The sequence below is a fragment of the Chiloscyllium plagiosum genome, chromosome 7 (assembly GCF_004010195.1).
Source record: "Chiloscyllium plagiosum isolate BGI_BamShark_2017 chromosome 7, ASM401019v2, whole genome shotgun sequence".
In the NCBI taxonomy this organism is placed as follows: domain Eukaryota; kingdom Metazoa; phylum Chordata; class Chondrichthyes; order Orectolobiformes; family Hemiscylliidae; genus Chiloscyllium; species Chiloscyllium plagiosum.
Genome location: NC_057716.1, coordinates 77,883,152 through 77,897,884, shown reverse-complemented (window position 1 = coordinate 77,897,884; position 14,733 = coordinate 77,883,152). Strand labels below are relative to the sequence as shown.

Genomic DNA, 14,733 nt, shown 5'->3' with positions numbered 1-14,733 from the left:
AGTGTGGGAAACTTTAGTTTCAATGATCGCTTGTAACCTTTTATCTCTCAACTAGGACAGATAAGGAAAGCCCCTTATGTTTTAAACCTTTCTTTCTAATATTTTAGTGATTAGTATATATCTTTTTTGAACACATCGGAATCTATAATTATAATTATCTTGAAGAATCTTAATTAAACCTACTTGTAGTATTATGACCGATTGATTAGGAAAAGACTCAAAAAGAAACAGCAAAAATGGCTGCTGGTAGGCCCAATAGGGTAGGCCATTTATGTCTGAGATGAGGAGAAATTTCTTCATCCAGAGAGTAGTGAGCCTGTGGAATTCACTACCAAGGAAAGCAGTCAAGGCCAAAACATTGCATGATTTCAAGAAGGAATTGAAAATTGCACCTGGAGCTAAAGGGATCAAAAGATATTGTGGAGCAGACTATTGAGTTGGATGATCATCTATGATCATGTTAAATGACAAAACAGGGCCAGATGGCCCACTCCTGCTCCTGTTTTTCTTTTATGTTTCTACCCTGGCTGTGTCATGAGGTAGATAAAAAGACATTAATCCCAGGACTATTGTTGTAATTGGTAATCAACATTTCTTCAACTTTTCTTCAAAAGTATTTTTCAGTGAATGTTTGCCAAAATATTACAGCCAATGCTTCACATTAGACATTGAAAATTTTAATTTGCTGAAATTTCTTGACTGTTCATCTCCAACTTTAACTGAAATACCAGAAATGTGTTTTAGAGGGAACAATTAATAAATCATAGGTACAGTGCATGTAAGAAGTTGCAAAAGGTTATATGACTGCACAACCTAAAAATTGGCAATTTAAATATCAATGTTATTTTGTGTCAATCCAGCTTGTTTTTTTAATGCTGCCAGGCGATGCTGAGACTGCAACTGAGCATGTGTAGCAAGTGCTTCTTCCACTGTTATGGCTCAAATAAACACAGCCAATTTGAAAAATTTCAACTGGAGGCTTGTCTAAGCTTGTTAACATAGCTGGTATATTCTCGCCACTGCAATTAAACAATTGTTTTGCCAAAAGAACAAGCCTAATCATGCTGTCTTTCAGTATACACAAAGGGGTATCTGCTTAATAGAATGCTGATAACCCCACTCCTAAAAAATATTTATGGTTGTTGACCTTCATTTTTGTAGTCCATTTTTTTCAGTGCAAACATGAACTGTAACGTGAACAATGCCTGGCCAAGCATAGCACTCTTACAGTGATGTTTACTTGACAATGTAAGATATTTATTTCATAAGGATTGTGAAAGGTCCCATTCAGACAGGCCAATTTATTGACCACAAGATTATGATAGATGAATGATGTAAGCTTCAGGGAAGTCAAGTCTGACACATGGAGCCAAACAAGGTGATAATAAATAGCTGCCCAAATAAGCTCACTACAAAGATCACAATGGAAGTCATGAACAAACCTTATAAATAACAAAAAAAATCAAGATAAGGCTTTGATCACAATGAAAATTAGCAACAAAGGATAGATGTAGGCACGTACAGCATATATGGATCAAACGTTGAAAATGGTACTTCTTACTTCAATAGAAATCAATGAACTTACTGACTCTTCACATACTTTTCAGCAAAGGTCATGTGGTGTTTCACAACAGTGTCAATTGTATGATATTGGCCAGATAGACAATTTGCATTGTTTACTCACCTGAACTAGACTTCTGTAAGTAGATGTTTTACTTCAGAATGCATTTAACCCATGAAGGACATCAATTATCCAGACAGTTTAGCTACTTAAATGGGAAGTGACATGGAATCATATAATCCCCATAGTGCAGATAGAGGCCATTCAGCCTGTTGAGCCTGTACCAAACTTCTGAAGATCATCCCACTCAGTTCCACCCTATCCCCATAACCCCACATATCACAAGATACTACGGGCACTTAGCATGGCTAATCTACTTAACCTGCACATCTTTGGACTTTGGGAGGAAACCAGAGTACCAGAGGGAAACTCATACAGACTTGGGGAGAACATGCAAACTCCATACAGACAGTGACCCAAGGCTGGAATTGAAGCTGAGCCCCTGGTGCTGTGAGGCAGTGGTGCTGACCACTGTGCCACCCAAGTTTTGACGCTATTGCTGGTTCTCAATTTGGAGGCTGATATTATTGTTATTCGTTGCAACAGTATCACAGCCTCCAAATTAAGCCTGTATTACAGCCTCCAGTATGTCAGCCTCCAAATTAAGAGCTACCAATAGCATCAAAGCTTGCCATCTGAGTTGGAAAATATGTGCGTAATCATGTGTCTATCCTCAAGTTCACAGCAAGTCTTCTACACAAGCCTAAATGAATGGTAGTAGTTATGTACTCCGAACATTCTCTGTTCCCTTCATTGATCGTGATTAATCACAGTCTGCAATATTCAGCAACTTCGATGTAGTGCACAGACTGCCAACTGACACCACACATTCAACAATTAAGGTCTCACACAGAAATATCAACAAACATTTACTGACCTGGATAAGGAAACACAGTGATAAAGTGAGGACTGGAGGAAAATGATTGTATCAGTCAGCAGGTGCTGTGAAGACAGTTTTATGGTATATGATGATTTGGAGTTGCTAGTGTTTGACTGGAGTGTACAAAGTTAAAAAAAAACACACAACACCAGGTTATAGTCCAACAGGTTTGCAGATATTTGGAAGCACTAGCTTTCAGAGCGCTGCTCCTTTATCAGGTGGTTGTGGAGTATAAGATCATAGGACACAGAATTTACAGCAAAAGTTTACAGTGTGATGTAACGAAATTATATATTGAAAATTTTTGTTAAGTCTCATCTTTTCAAATGGGCATGTCGGTTTCAGTTCTTGGACTGAACAGTCCAACAGAACATGATATACGATGCTTGATTCAGTTATGCTTTTAGATATGTAGGCACCACATCAATTACCAGTAATTAGGGTGTACAATTACAAATATATACCAAATACATCTGAGTCTGAATGGGACCTGATTGAGGTTCTAAGAATATGAAGGACACGTACAATGCAGATAGGAAACAGTTTGGTTGAATGGTCAATAATGAGGGGACTTAATCTTAAGGTGAAATGCAGGAAATTTGGGGGGCTTTGAAGAATGAATGTTTGACACAGAGTGTGGGGAATCTGGATGCATTACCTATGAGGAAAGTAGAAGTGAGAAACCTCACAACTTTTAAAAAGAGCCTTGGAAATTTCATAATATTAAATGTTATGGACTGACTGTTGCAATGTGAGATTAGTGTAAATCGATCAACACAGACTCAATGGATGAAGGGCCTCTTCTGTGATATTTGATTCTGTGACTAAGACACTGGCACTGGTTTTAAACTTGAACAGGTTCCATGGAGGAAGCATTCCATGCCACAACTGTTGTTTCTATGGATGAGAGAGTGTTTAATGTAACATCTATGCAAGTAAATACATAAGAATATAAAGAGCAGGGTTCCAATTCACGGAGAGGATGCAGAAGTGAAAAGCAAAATGAAAACAGAAGTGTAACTCATGTTATCAGATGACAAGTAAGCCTAATATTCTTTTCAGAAGCGGATAGAGTAAAAAGAAAAAAGAAAATCTGGCAAGGTGCTAAGACTCTGATAAAGTTCTTTCCACTTCTTCAGGTGTCAATGGTGTAAGTTCATTGATCTGAATGTTGGCCAGAATTTCACTGTTTCATCCAGCTCTACTTTCACTTGCACTTGCAAAAACAAAATAATGCCCCTCGTGATGGCTGCTTATTCATATCGTGTTAACAAGAGGATTATGATCCCAGCTATTTTTTTTCACAGGACAAGTTTGACCTGAGGCTGAAATCTGGTTTGACAGATCCTAACTTGGCTTGTCTTGGTTTTAAAAGTAGTGATTGCAATGAAAGCAACCAGATCATATGGAATATGAGTTCACTGATTGGGACTGTTAATTTGGTCCAATTCGAGACCACTTGGCTGATAGACAAAAGCAAGAGTATCAAACATCCTGTTCACTCTGAGAGTTGGATCAGTGTCAAGGAGTCTACACATGTGAATACAGAGTGACTTGGTGACAGCACACCAGTCTCCTGTGGAGTTATTTCAGCCCCCTTTTCAGATTTCTAAACCCCATCAAGTCTACAGAATCCCAATCATCTAGGATGCCTTCCTTTCCACGCCATAGGACCTACTCTTGGACAACTGCCAATGAGACAAGCAGCCTGTCAGATCTTCAATCAGTAAGCTCTCTGACAAGGCTACTTACTTGCCTTGGATTAATAGATCAAATTCAATCTCGCTTTGGGCTTCCTGTTCAGAATACATTAAGATTATCTTGCAACCTTGGTTCCAAAATCTGGTATCAACTAATTTATACTGTGCTAAATCAATACGTGTATCAGATATGGGCAGCGTGGTGGCACAGTGGTTAGCACTGCTGCTTCACAGCGCCAGAGACCCGGGTTCAATTCCCGCCTCTGGCGACTCTGTGTGGAGTTTGCACATTCTCCCCGTGTCTGCGTGGGTTTCCTCCAGGTGCTCCGGTTTCCTCCCACAATCCAAAAATGTGCAGGTTAGGTGAATTGGCCATGCTAAATTGCCCGTAGTGTTAGGTGAAGAGGTAAATGTAGGGGAATGGGTCTGGGTGGGTTGCGCTTCGGTGGGTCGGTGTGGACTTGTTGGGCCGAAGGGCCTGTTTCCACACTGTAAGTAATCTAATCTAATCTAATATATTTGCTTTCAGTAATTTTGACTTCCTTAAAGCGTGACTTTACTGAATTAATGAGATGTATTTCCTTTGGAATGTATTGAAGACATTTATATGTTATACTGATATATCAGGACAGCACAGTGGCACAGTGGTTAGCACTGCTGCCTCACAGCGCCAGAGACGCGGGTTCAATTCCCGCCTTAGGCGACTGACTGTGTGGAGTTTGCACATTCTCCCCGTGTCTGCGTGGGTTTTCTCCGGGTGCCCGGGTTTCCCCCCACAGTCCAGGTGAATTGGCCATGCTAAATTGCCCCGTAGTGTTAGGTAAGGGGTAAATGTAGGGGTATGGGTGGGTTGCGCTTTGGCGGGTCGATGTGGACTTGTTGGGCCGAAGGGCCTGTTTCCACACTGTAAGTAATCTAATCCTGAAACTAGAATTTGATTTATTCATGTTGTGGATATACTTCCTTTATACATTTCCCTTACCACCCAGAATTCCAGCATAATTCCGCATGATCTTCTTCAACTGGGATCAATAGCACCTTAGTAGTCTTTAGCACAGTTTTCCTTTCCTTTTCAAATTTCAGTACACTTATTTTGTTATCAGAAGATGATGTTGAGTAACAACAATAATAGATGTCAAGTGTATGAAAGCTTTATATTATTTTAATTACTAGCAACTACTTATTAATTTAAATTAAAAACAATATCTCAACATGATTTGTATTTCTAAAAAGACATCACAAAGGCAAGTCTCACACACATCATGAGTGTTACTTCACGAATGTATTATTTATAGATTATTTCACTACCACAGGTTCAGTCACTTGTGCTCCTGATTTGTTCCAATGCCCCAACTCGCATGTTTGTCTCCCAAAACATTGGCTGTGTGATGGTGATAAAGACTGCCCAGATGGAAGTGATGAGCTCTCCACAGCCGGTTGCAGTAAGTAATGCCGAAACAATTGTCTTGGTTTATTGAGACAAGAATTCACTGTGGTTATACAGCAGGACCAATGAATTTTGTAAAATTAAGCAATAAATTTGCATTAACTGCATCTTTCAGAGAGACTGAGAGTGAGTTATGACAGATACGATGCAAATCGCAATTAATTCATATGTAGATAGAGACAACAGTGTAGCACAACATCTTCTGTTGTGGTCCAGTAAATCTCTAGTTCCATAATATATCATATGATACAATAATGATATATCAGTAAACCATGCAAAAAATGTTAACTCATGGTGTCAGACAAGTGTTAATTCACTGGATTCATTTGTATTGGAAATTTACAAACCATGCGGTAAATTTTCAACTTGCAGTCTGGACATAAAGTGAAATTATGTATATATTTCAACTTTAAAAAATGATGAAAAATTGATGGAAATTAAAATCAACTCACTTATAAATGGAGTGGTTGTTCTGCACACCAGTTTTACATCCTAACTGAAAATTGTAAATGTCCGTCATCTGAGATTTCCTCCATTCTTTTAGAAGTATGTTACTTTCAAACCATCTTATATTGCCTGGACCAAAACATATTTAAAGTTGTACAAATCAATAACCAAACATAGTGGAGAAGCTGTTGACTATTGAACAAATCGATGAAATTTGCCTTCCCAATTAAATCTATTACGAAGGTCTGTTAGCTTGCATTATTAGACTAAGACATCCATTATAGTATGTTGTCAAGCCTTGAGCTAATAATTGGATGAAAATTATGAAATGACTGAAGTAACAAATGACACACACAAATATTATCTAAGTACATTACACTTGAGCAATATTTATCAACAGTTCATGGACCAGACTGTTGGCTAAGAAAAGCAAAACAACTTGAAAAAGTCAGGAGATTGATTTAATATCTCAAGTGTAAGATAATAGTAATTCACTGGATTCATTTGCATTGGAAATTTCCAAGCCATGGGGTAAATTCCCATAAATCCGGGTTTTTTTCAAACTCATTCTTTTTTCAAGAGATGTGCCGTTGTTGCCCATCTCCACTTTACTGCAAGAAAGGCATGGTCAGCTGCCTTCTTGAACTGCAAAACACAACTGGGAGCTGAGAAATGGATTAAGTTCCTGACTGAAACTTTGATAGTTGTTTGGTTGTACAGAAATTGAGCATATCTGAAGAAACAAACATGCTGTTAAAATTTTTCATCATGCCCTCATCAGGACAGAAACACAAGAATTTCAAATCTCAAAGAGAACAGCAACTTATACTGCATAGAAGGCAGTGTTCATTAATTGGCAAGTTGAGGCATTCCTGTGAAGAATGCACCAGATAATAGTTAACTCCTAAGCTTTTGCTTCAACTTAAACCAGATAGGTTTTAATTTGTCCAGATAGCATTATAAAGAATGCATATGTGAATATATGTCCACCAAGCTGTAAAAATGAAATGTGCAGACAAGGTCCTTGTGTTTACAAACAACAATGCTCTACATGTGGATATCTGCATTTTCCAGCATGCATAATTAGTCATACCGAGATCCTGATGGGCAATCTTAAAGCAGTTGTCAGTGCAATTCAGAGTCTATTTGCCAAACAGTCAGTACTCACTATTCATAAAGTGTGTTATGACCAAGACTGGAAAATTATGTAAATTCATCTTGCCACTCCTGAGATAGATATAATAGAATACTTTTTTTAATGTTTATTTTTTCCAATTCTGTACGGACATCAACATGCATTAAAGCAAATGAAGAACCTATCAGATTTGCTTACATTACTTGGAATTAAAGTAGTTAATTTACTGAAACTCACTGAAGTGAGGCATAAAAGTTATTGAGAAGGTAAAAATCTACCATGATTTCTGTCAAACACAAATGCTAGCATGGAAACAGGTTGAATGATGTACAGAGTAAGTGGACTAGATTAGAAAAACAGTTCAATGAAAAATTTATATGTTGAGATGGTGGTTCATCTGGAGACAGTTGAATGTTTCCATGTTCTGTCATCGGTTTTCCTCTGGCTGATCATTTCTTGCAGAATTGGGCTCCACGAATAGAGAAAGTGACAGAGTCCTTATTCTTGATAAAAAGCAAAGTACTACACATGTTTGAGATCTGAAAGAACACAGACAGTGCAGGAAAACTCAGCCAGTCTAGCGGCATCTGGGTAAACAGAATAAAAGTTATCTTGGATTCAAGATATTAACATTATTTCTCTCTCCACGGATGTCATTAGGCATGCTGAGTTTGACTTTCACATGTTGTATTTTTTTTAATATTGGTGTATGTTCCTTGATACTGCTCACTGTTCCTGGATATCTTTCTTTTCTTCTGTAGCAAAAAGTCACAGCTTACATTAGGACTGCTCACAGGAGGTGATTGGATGTGTGAAATAAATGTGATCATTGGTCCACAATGGGGATAATCTATTTCTACAGTTGTGATTGTCCATTGCCAGAGAACGCCTATTATCTTTTGATAGAGACAAAGGAGCATCACTCGTACACATTGCATAATAATTTTGGGATTTGATTTGATTTTTGATTTGATATATTGTAGTCACATGTACCTAAGTACAATTAAAAGCTTTGTTGGTGAACAGAACAGGCAGATCACAGTAGGCAATGGCATACAGGTCATAGGGTGCTTAGACAGAGTGAGGCATAAAGGTTACACTACACAGGAGGTGCATGAAGCAAGATCAACATTAATAAGATCAACATTATTTGAAGTTAGAGATTCCATTCATCAGTCCCTGCCATCAATAATGGCAGGGACGAAACTATCCTTGAACCTGTTTGTGTGTGTGTTCAAGCTTCTGTATCTTCTGACTGGCAGAAAAGGTTGTGGGAGAGCATTACCGTGGTGGGGGGGATACTGAGAAAGAGGTTATGATCATGCCACCACCATCAAGCCCTCTATCTCCTTTCTGCATTCTGACTCATCTTTGTTCGATATCTGTTCTACTACAATGGTGTCATCAGCAGCCTGTAGATGATGAGGGTGTAGATTTACATTGTTGTTTCAGAAGTATCTGTAGTCAACTTGTCGCATCCTCACAGGAATTATAACATCTCATTGTGAGCTGTATATTCCAGATCATGAATTACAATGCCCAGGCAATTACCCCTTGAATAGGTTTTTCTGGATGGTAGCCATTACTCATTCCATTGTATATCCCTATGAGTTTTGCTGCTTTCAGATCAGGTGAATTTGGGGGCTACTTTGAAGTACTCAAGCTATTTTTTAAAATGTTTTTTTTCTCTCAAATCCAAAGTTCAAGTCTTTTAAGGTCATCAATGAAATTTTAACGATTAATATTCAATGTTCTACATCATTGTGGCAATTGTTGTTCTCATTTAGGATTTGGTATCCTTGCAATTTTATTTTATTAAGTGCAAGAAGAAAAACATTGACAGCGATTTTTTTTCAGCAATGTAAAAACTTCAGTGTTCAAATGTCAGGCTTAGAGACAAAGTTTCTACCACTGAATAAAAGCAAACAATAAACACCTAGCACCTATTTTTAAGCCATTATAATTTCCCTATTTTGTGTGATTGTGTACAGAAATTAAAAGAATATTGAGTAATAAAGGTTTTTATAATCAATATTTTGGTAAAGCATGAGTGAACATGCAACTTTTTATTAAATGGAACTGTTTGAATAAACATTTGAAAGGAAATGTTCAGATTATATGACTTGAGCCATAATATACCGCAATTACTTCAACTTGTATAATACACATTAAGTACACATATGAACTTTAATTTCATGTATTGTTTCTTCCTCTTCTAGCACACAACAGCACATGTGACAACAACGCTTTCAAGTGTCAGAACAATTTGTGTGTTCCACAACATTTTGTATGTGACCATGATGATGATTGCGGAGATGGAACTGATGAACCTCCAGAATGTGGTCGGTATAAATATTCTTAAGCCACTTGAAAGTGGATTAATCTTGACTGATATTAGTATTATCCTGAGGACGTAATCAAGACCTGTAACCATCTACAGGAGCAGAGTATTGTGGATGCTGAATATCTGAAATTTAAAATCATTGTTACATTTCAGGGTTGATATGTTGGATACTAAGATGTTGTCCCTCATAGAAGATCCTGAACTCGGAAGCAAAATTTAAAAATAAAGGGCTTCCCATTTTAAGTGGAGGTGATGTAGAGGTGCCTTTGGATGGACAATGTAGTACTACGGGCAGTTATGTACAATATCATTGTATTTGTTACAAGATTAATCATGTTGTTTTGTATAAAAATGAAATTACTTTCTTTTACTTATTAGATTAGATTAGATTCCCTACAGTGTGGAAACAGGCCCTTCAGCCCAACAAGTCCACACTGACTCTCCGAAGAGTAAACCACCCAGTCCCATTTCCCTCTCACTAATGTACCTAACATTATGGGCAATTTAGCATGGCCAATTCACCTGACCTGCACATCTTTAGACTGTGGGAGGAAACTGGAGCACCTGGAGGAAACCCACACAGACATTGGGAGCATGTGCAAACTCCACACAGAAAGTCACCCGAGGCTGGAATCAAACCTGGGAACCTCGTGCTGTGAAGCAGCAGTGCTAACCACTGAGCCATTGTTCCGCATTCAAATTTAAAATTCCCCTTTCAGATTGCCTAAATCTATGCATTTATTGGAATTTGAAGTATTACATACCGTCATACCTTTTCATTAGGCATATGTGTGTCTTATGCCTTAGAGTTAAGGCCAGATAGTTTTAATCAACCTATCTGGGTTTTGCCCGAAACGTCGATTTCAAAGCTCCTTGGATGCTGCCTGAACTTCTGTGCACCACTAATCCAGAGAAAGGAATAGATTCAGCCATCAAGAACTCTATAACTTTCTTGAGATTAGATATCCTTGAATGCTATCTGAGGAAATGTTTACCTCACTCATAATTGTTTGAAAAAGGTTTCTCATGAAAATATAAACACAAAGGCCTCACCTGCTCCAGAGGCATGGGGGAAGGGGAAATGAGGGAACTGTTGAAGTCCACATTGATGCCTTGGGGTTGAAGTGTTCCGCCTCGGAGCACTTCCCCCACCTCACCCTAGTTCCAAACTTCCAGCTCAGCACTGTCTCCATGACTTGTCCGGACTTGTCCTATCTGCCTATCTCCTTTTCCATCTATCCACTCCACCCTCTCCTCCCTGACCTATCACCTTCATCCCCTCCCCCACTCACCCATTGTACTCTATGCTACTTTCTTCCCACCCCCACCCTCCTCTAGTTTATCTCTCCACGCTTCAGGCTCACTGCCTTTATTCCTGATGAAGGGCTTTTGCCTGAAACATCGATTTTGAAGCTCCTTGGATGCTGCCTGAACTGCTGTGCTCTTCCAGCACCACTAATCCAGAATCTGGTTTCCAGCATCTGCAGTCATTGTTTTTACTCTATTCCTTTCTCTGACATGCAGAGAATTTGAATTTCGAAAACACTTTTAAAGAAGTGCAAAGTGTTAAACGCGTATTAAACTTTGCTTAGACTGCTCATGGATTATTGCTCACAATTTTGTCTCCACGGTATAAGAAAACATGAAAACATCAGAGAAGCTGCAAAAACATCAGTGTTCATGAGATGATTTTAGCGAAGGGAGGATATACTGACCAGGAAATCCTTCAAAAGCTATTATTCTCGAAAACAGGGGGCTGATAGAGCTTTCAGATTATGAAAGAGTTAAATAGGGTGGAGTTACAGGAAATGTTTTCACTTCTGGATGAGTTCAAAATTATAATTATGCCTCCAAAATAGCCAGTAATAAATCCAATCAGAAAATTATAAGAAGCTTATTTACCCAAAGAGTGGGTTGAATATGGAAGAGGCTACTATGAGAAGCAACTGGGCAAATATTACAGATGCATTTAAGGGAAGCTCGAGAAGAACATGAGGGAGAAAATAATAGAAATAAAATGTGGTGATAGGGATGCACAAAGTTAGGAAGAGAAGCTGTAGAGCCAAATTGTTCTGTCCTGTATGCTCACTGTACCTTAATAAATCAATAAATAATGAGGAAAGTGTCATTCACCATTTATGCCCTCATGCTATATTTAGAAAAAAAGGGAAAACAGTTGAATTGTTCATGAAGATGTCTATATGTATGTAGTTGAGGGTCATTTTGAGGTAGTCTACATGGACATCAATAAGGACTTTGATAAGGTTTTGCATGGGAAATTGGTTAAGAGATAGAGAGTGGGTGAGCAATCATGCCTCCATATTGAAGATTTAAACTTTAATTAACTATGAAATGATATATTTTACAATTAAAAAATTGTCCATGCTGTTGTGTGCTAAAATGACGTTTCCTTTTTTCGTGGATTTTTAGTATACAAATCCTGTGGCCCACATGAATTCCGTTGCGCCGATGGAAGATGCCTTATCAGTGCAGATTGGGAATGTGACGGGGACTTTGATTGTCTTGACTATTCAGATGAAGCACCTAAAAATTTAAAGTGCATAACAGGTAGAGCATTTTTTTTATTGTTCCTTGATTTAATGTTCCTTGGTTATTGTTGCTGGTGAGTGTCTACAAAGCAATATTTGTTTGAAGATTCATGCCAAATTGGTATCACATTGTGTATGGTTGTCAACATATAATTAAAATTAATGGCTAGAAATATGTCTGCTCTTAGAAATGGAATCCAAAATGACATTACCAACATAAATTCATGTAGACCTGGATTTTACTATGGATGATGAAGAACCATCGCGTATTGTTCATTGTGATTACAGTTATCCATAAACTTTGTGTAAGCTGTTCAGCAGCATCTTAGGACTGTGAGAGATTTTTTCCAACATGTAGCCCTCCACAGGGCAAGCAGTTGTAAGGTGTTTCAAAATTTAATCAATAAGTAGAATGTTTACTGATGGAAACTGAGTAAGCCAGGAACCATAAATTAAAATATTATAAAATAATGTACTGGAAGTAAAATACAGGGAAAGAAAAATATACTCATTCACCTTTACTCTGCCACTACACGTTATCTCACCAAGGCTCATGGAGTATGACTCTCAGTATTACATGCATCATGTCCACTCAATACCTCTCATCTACTGTGTCCCCCATAACTGCCAATCCTTCCTGCCTTCCTATATTCTGTGTTTCTTACTCACTAGGTCACCTCCCTACCTCTCCTGCTTCTATGTCACCAAATAACCCCCACACCATCCACTTTTGTCATGCTCAATCTATCCTTTTGTCTCATTGCAGAATATACTGGATAACTATCCAGCCCCACCACCTCTTGCATTCTACCAACCCCCCACCATTCCCCACAGCACCAGAACTGACCTTCCTATAATTGAAGAATATCATCCTGGAAAAACACAGCAGGCCAGGCAGCATCTGAGGAGCAGGAGAATCGACGTTTCGTGCATAAGCCCTTCTTCAGAAATGAGGCTGGTGTGCCAAGCGGACTGAGATAAAGGGTAGGGGGGAGGGAATTTTGGGGAGGGGTGCTGGGAATACGATAGGTGGAAGGAGGTGGGAGTGAGGGTGATAGGCCAGAGAGGGGATGGGGGCGGAGAGGTCGGGAAGAGGATTGCAGGTCAAGAGGGCGGTGCTGAATCCAGTGGTTGGGACTGAGATAAGGTGGGGGGAGGGGAAATGAGGAAGCTGGAGAAATCTACATTCATTCCGTGTGATTCTTTGAGGAGGTGACCAAGCATGTGGATGAGGGTAGAGCAGTGGATGTAGTGTACATGGATTTTAGTAAGGCATTTGATAAGGTTCCCCATGGTAGGCTTATGCAGAAAGTCAGGAGGTATGGGATAGTGGGAAATTTGGCCAGTTGGATAGGAAACTGGCTAACCGGTCGAAGTCAGAGAGTGGTGGTAGATGGTAAATATTCAGCCTGGAGCCCAGTTACAAGTGGAGTTCCGCAGGGATCAGTTCTGCTGTTTGTAATTTTTATTAATGACTTGGATGAGGGAGTCGAAGGGTGGGTAGGTAAATTTGCAGATGATACGAAGATTGGTGGAGTTGTGGATAGTGAGGAGGGCTCTTGTCGGCTGCAAAGGGACTTGGATATGATGCAGGGCTGGGCTGAGGAGTGGCAGATGGAGTTCAATCCTGCCAAGTGTGAGGTTGTCCATTTTGGAAAGACAAATAAGAATGCGGAATACTGGGTTAACGGTAGGGTTCTTAGTAAGGTGGAGGAGCAGAGGGATCTTGGTGTCTATGTTCATTGATCTTTGAAAGTTGCCACTCAGGTGGATAGAGCTTGTAAGAAGATCTATGGTGTATTAGCGTTCATTAGCAGAGGGATTGAATTCAAAAGTCGTGAAGTGATGTTACAGCTGTACAGGACTTTGGTTAGGCCACATTTGGAGTACTGTGTGCAGTTCTGGTCCCCTACTTTAGGAAAGATGTGAAAGCTTTGGAGAGGGTGCAGAGAAGATTTACCAAGATGTTGCCTGGAATGGAGAATAGGTCGTACGAGGATAGGTTGAGCGTGCTAGGCCTTTTCTCATTGGAACGGAGAAGGATGAGGGGTGACTTGATAGAGGTGTATAAGATGATCAGGGGAATAGATAGAGTAGACATTCGGAAACTTTTTCCCCGGGTACAACAGAGTGTTACAAGGGGACTTTAACTTAAGGTGAAGGGTTGAAGGTATAGGGGAGATGTCAGGGGTAGGTTCTTTACCCAGAGAGTGGTGGGGGCATGGAATGCGCTGCCTGTGGGAGTGGCAGAGTCAGAATCATTGGCGAACCTAAGTGGCAATTGGATAGGTACATGGATGGGTGCTTAAGCTAGGACAAATGTTCGGCACAACATCGTGGGCCGAAGGGCCTGTTCTGTGCTGTATTTTTCTATGTTCTATGTTCTATGTTCTATGTGATTGGAGGGTTACTAGGCGGAAAATGAGTCACTCTTCTTCCAGGCGTCGTGTGGTCAGGGTCCGGCACCTTCCCCTGCAACCGCAAGAAGTGAAAAACTTGCACCCACACCTCCCCCCTCACCTCCCTCCAAGGCCCCAATGGATCCTTCCATATCCATCGCAAATTCACCTGCACCTCCACACACATCATTTACTGTATCCATTGCACCCG

General features: G+C 39.5%; 1 protein-coding gene across 1 annotated transcript in view; it reads left to right on the top strand.

The window, feature by feature from the left end:
- LOC122551725 (low-density lipoprotein receptor-related protein 1-like) overlaps nt 1-14,733 on the top strand; it is a 1,892,490-nt gene that overhangs the window by 1,603,155 nt on the left and 274,602 nt on the right. Inside the window, exons 52-54 of the mRNA XM_043694091.1 lie at nt 5,515-5,643; nt 9,450-9,572; nt 12,005-12,142. Of these exons, the coding sequence (XP_043550026.1) occupies nt 5,515-5,643; nt 9,450-9,572; nt 12,005-12,142 (390 nt within the window). The remainder of the gene's footprint in view (nt 1-5,514; nt 5,644-9,449; nt 9,573-12,004; nt 12,143-14,733) is intronic.